The 5,000-nt window shown below is 15.8% G+C and overlaps 1 protein-coding gene across 1 annotated transcript, besides 13 other annotated features; it reads right to left on the reverse strand. All coding sequences in view use genetic code 6, as the record gives it.

Moving 5' to 3' along the window:
• The first annotated feature begins 17 nt into the window (after positions 1–17).
• Positions 18–55: a microsatellite.
• Positions 56–524: 469 nt separating this feature from the next.
• Positions 525–585: a microsatellite.
• Positions 586–615: 30 nt separating this feature from the next.
• Positions 616–657: a microsatellite.
• A 28-nt stretch (positions 658–685) lies between these two features.
• Positions 686–727: a microsatellite.
• Positions 689–763: a microsatellite.
• Positions 764–1,216: 453 nt separating this feature from the next.
• On the reverse strand, positions 1,217–4,512 carry IMG5_017120 (hypothetical protein; the record flags this gene model as incomplete). The annotated part of the gene is made up of 5 exons (XM_004039561.1): positions 1,217–1,492; positions 1,651–1,745; positions 1,808–2,325; positions 2,455–3,586; positions 3,723–4,512. Coding segments are annotated over 5 exons (2,811 nt in total), but the record flags the coding sequence as incomplete, so codon positions are not given.
• Positions 1,449–1,478: a microsatellite.
• Positions 1,546–1,629: a microsatellite.
• Positions 1,548–1,629: a microsatellite.
• Positions 2,389–2,434: a microsatellite.
• Positions 2,394–2,432: a microsatellite.
• Positions 2,398–2,447: a microsatellite.
• Positions 3,098–3,154: a microsatellite.
• Positions 3,637–3,710: a microsatellite.
• Positions 4,513–5,000: the final 488 nt, after the last annotated feature.

Genomic DNA, 5,000 nt, shown 5'->3' on the forward strand with positions numbered 1-5,000 from the left:
TTTCATTTATTTTAGATTTTATATAATTAGATTTCATTTATATATTAAAATTCATAAATTAATAGTTTACTATCTTTTATAAATAATATAATTAAGCTTTTATCAAAATCTTATTAACATTTTAACATTTTAATTAAAAAAAAATTGTACTTAGTTAAATAGAAAACAATAATATTAATTAGAAATAAAATTATAATAAATATAAATATTCATATATATATATTATTTAAATATCCTCTTTTAATATTAATATCTCTTTAATAGATTTTTTTTACATAAAGTTTAATATAGAATGTTTAACATTCATTTTGAAAACATATCGATGTGACAATATATTTTTTAGATTCATAATATTACATTAATATATAAAATGAGAAATTAATAATTATAAAGATAAGATTAAATACATAATCTTAATAATAAAAAATTTCGTCTAAAAATAGTTTTTAAAATTTATGTAAATATTTACAATTAATTCCGAAAGAATAGAAACATAAAATATTCAATATTCGTGTAAAAATATTAATTAAATATAAATAAAATTTCTTTTATAAAAATTATATATAAAATAAAAATTTTATTATATTTAAATAAATAAAATATAAAAATAAATTCTAAAAATATATAGTATCTTATATAAAAATAATATATTTTATAAATAAAAAAAAAAAATATTATAAGAAAGATATATATATATATATATATATTTATATATATATACATATATTTATTTTTGTTTATATAATATTTTTATATATTTATAATACTATTATAAAAATGTTTATACTATATAGTTTAAAAATTATTCATTTATTTTATCATAAATATTTTTTTTTTATTTTTTTCTATATAATATATCATCTACATATTTAATTTTTATAAAATATATTTTTTTTTTACATTTTATGGTTATCATTTATTGAATATATATTTTATTTAACATATTTTTTTTTTTGTTCTAATACTATCATAATAAAATTTTATATATATTTTATATTGTTATATATCTTTATATATTGAAATATTCTCATCTATATAACATAAAATTATAAATATCAATTAAATTTATAAATTGTAGTCATATTTTATATTTATATCAATTAGTTATTTAAATATTTATATTTAAATTTATAATTTAATTTAATTACAATATAATAATATTAAATAAATAATTAAAAAAATACATTTTAAAAAACAAAATATTATATATTTAAAATCATTAATAACTACTTACTTTAGATTTTTATTAATCTATTTATCTAACAAAATACGCTTTTATTGTTCTTTTTAAAGACGTTATATATATATCGTTTTCATCTTCAAACAAAAATAAATCTTAACACTAATCATTTATTAATTAATAAGTGCTTTCACTAATCATAACACGACTTTTTTAACCATTACTTTCCATTTTATTTGCTATAACAACATCAGGTCCATATATATCATACCTCACAACACCTGTACCTACAACACCTCCAATAATAGATCCCTATTGTAAGTATAAAAATAAATAAATTTATAAATAAATAAAGAAACAAAAAAAAATATATATAAATATATATAATATAAATATGAATATATATATATAATATATATATATATATATATATATATAATATATATATAATTTTTATAACTATTTATTACTGTATGTATACCAATTCTCATATCTAATTCTTCAAAATTAATGATTTCTCTTACTTATTAAATAATATCAATTAAACAAAACGCAAAATTAATAACTTTTATAAAAAAATTAAATATATTAAAAAAAGTAAAATTAACAATGATATATAAATAATACCATTTATAGCTTCTTAAACATAATTTCTATTAATATTAGATATTAAGCTCATAATGACATAACAGTCTCCTATAGTATATAATTTATATACTTTATTTTATTAGCATTTTTAGTCAAATTTAGTAAATAACTCCCTTAACATAAAAACAACTTACTCAGGCTTTACACTAGCAGAATATTTAGTAAATCCTGCAATGTCGGCATATAAAATAGTTACATTGTCGAAATTATCAATTAAATTTATAGATTTGGATTGATTTTCTAAGAATTAATCCCTTATATGTCCTGGAAGTAAATATTCAAGTAATTAGTTTTATTAATTCATTTTTAAATCAAGCACTTTGCGGTTTTTATAACTACATATGTCTAATTCTAAGTATATAATTTGTAGATATAATGAAGATATAAGTATAGCAAAAAATATATAGAACGATTCTAAAAAAACTATATCATTCACAATTGTAAAACATAAATATAATATAAAAAGTATAAAAGCTAAGAGGATTTTTTCATATAAACTATATATATAAAAATAGTAAAATATTTTAGAAATAATAAAAATTATAATATAATTAAAATTATTATTTATATATATATATATATATATATTTTATAATATATATATTTATTTTGTATATATTTATTACTAAAAACATTTATATTGAATCATTAAAATAAATATAAAAAGAGTTGTTTGTAAATACATTTTAATGATTAAATTTTTAGTTTAATTGATCAAATAGAAATATCCTTCTATTGCTATACTTAAAATATAAATACAATGAATACTGGAAATTATTATTTTAACAAGTTTTTAGCTTCTTTTTATAAATAATTTGTAACAAACAAGTATTATAAAGAAAATTCCTATTATAATTGATTTATTTATTATTTGTAGATTTTAATTAATGAATATTGTGTTTGGATTCATCAATTTATTTAAGAAAACCTCAACGATATTTTTAATTATAATAATAGAATTATATATTGTTATATTTTAATTTATTTAAAAAGTTTCATCTTCATAAAAATTATCATATAAACCATTATATTCACTTTTTAGAAGTTAAAAAATATTTATTTTTTTTTCGAAATTTTTTTATTAATTGTTTATATTTATACAATCATTAGCCATATCTAAAAAATGTTAATGAATTTTTTCAATATCTAATTAATCATCTTAAAGGTCATATTATTATTCTATTTAAGTACTTATACCTATTTCTTCTTCTAGCTGTTTAATTATAACAATATCTGCCTTTATTATATAATTATATTTGTATTATAAATTATATATATATATATATATATATATATATATATATATATATATATATATATATATATTAGTTTTTACATATGATAATATTAATGGTTTTATAGCTTCTTATTATTATGAATTATCATCATTACTAATCACTATAAATTCACTTTTTTCATCTTTAATTGATACTTATTCTTATTTTAAAATATAAAAATTAGAATTTTTTTAATTAATTGGGGAATCAATTGGATTTAAAAATGTATTATTTTTTTCATTGAAAGATGTTACTTTTAACCTATTTGTATCTTAATTAACATAATTAAAAATACAAACAGCTGAAATAGATTATTCACCTTTTGAAATTAATTATTCAGCAGTTTTTCTCATATTTAAAGGAATTTTCTTTTTAATACTCTTAAATTGTACTTAATAAGTTTTTAATTCTCCTTTACCTTTCGCTTTTATTATTTTTTCGACAAAGCCAATATTAAATTAAAATATTTCATAAAAAAAGTCTTGAAATTCTTTAAGATTGAACTAATAAAAAATATAAATAAATTTAGAAATATATATAAGTATTTATATAAATTTATAATATAATATATATAATTATAATATATATATATATATATATATATACTTATTATTAACAATCTTCAAAAGCTTCCTTAGAAATTGTTATACAATCAATTTCTCCATTAAAACATACTCTTGAAGCCGTATTTACAGTATCTCCAATTAATGAAAATTATGGTTTATGTCCACCTATTACTCCTGCTATTACTTACCCATAATGAATTCCTATTTTAATTTATATATTATTGAAATTCTAACCAAAAGTTATTTTTTTTGCCTGGTTTAACATTTCGTTTGCCATAAGTATACATTTTATGACTGGATGCATGTTTTTTTGGATGTAATTTTATTAATTTTAGTTATTTTTAAAAATTCTTTTCAAACCAGAAGCCGCCATGTATGTTTTTCCTACAGTCTCTATTTTTTAGATGTTGTTTTGATTACATATATTATCGAAAGATCTATAAAGTTTATCTAAAATTTTAATAATATTGCCTTTTTCGGCCTATATTATTGAATCGAAGTCATATATATCACAAAATAAAATAGCCACATTTCCTTAGTCTTCTTAATATTCTGGACCTTTTTCGTCTATGACTTCTCGGATGAATTTGGGGAGAAGAATAGAGAGTACATTATTAATTTTTTTAGTTTCTATCTATATTTTGGTTATTCTTTAGAAATTTTTGCGTTTCTGGATATCATTTTGGTATTTTCTCATATATAGAATGAAAGTTAAAAAGAAGGAATTAGTAAAAATGTTAAAAAAGAAGAAAATTTAGAAATATACATCTTCTTTTTTAATAAATTCTGTTTAAACATAATTTAACTGAAATTAAAAAAAATCAATTATAATTAAAGTAAACTAAACTAATAATTATAATATAGGATTTATTAATATATTATAAGTCAAAAGTATAGAATAGAGTATATTTTAGAGAATATTATCCTAATAAATAGATAATAGTATATAATTTAATCTAAATATATATCTTAAAATATATAAAAGATAATTTAAAACTATAAAAAATCTCATATATGAATAAAATAAACCTATTAAAACTATTATTTCTATACTAATTTTTATCATTATTAAATAATAGTCTATTTTTTAGATTTATTATTTTATTAAAATAACCATTAAATCACCGAAAATACTAAGGAAAAATTATATAAAAAAAACATCTTTTTATAGTCTGCTAGTTCTTGTACTATGTATTTTTTTCAGTTTCTTTTTATGGAAAAGTTAAATATATAGGATTTATTTTTGAGTTTAGACTAAAATTTTCGTTATTTAAGTCTTAAAGGATGTTATCTATTTCGCTTTCTTTGAAAATCATTTTTATTATGTTT

The sequence above is a fragment of the Ichthyophthirius multifiliis genome, assembly GCF_000220395.1.
Source record: "Ichthyophthirius multifiliis unplaced genomic scaffold scaff_1120509249621, whole genome shotgun sequence".
In the NCBI taxonomy this organism is placed as follows: domain Eukaryota; phylum Ciliophora; class Oligohymenophorea; order Hymenostomatida; genus Ichthyophthirius; species Ichthyophthirius multifiliis.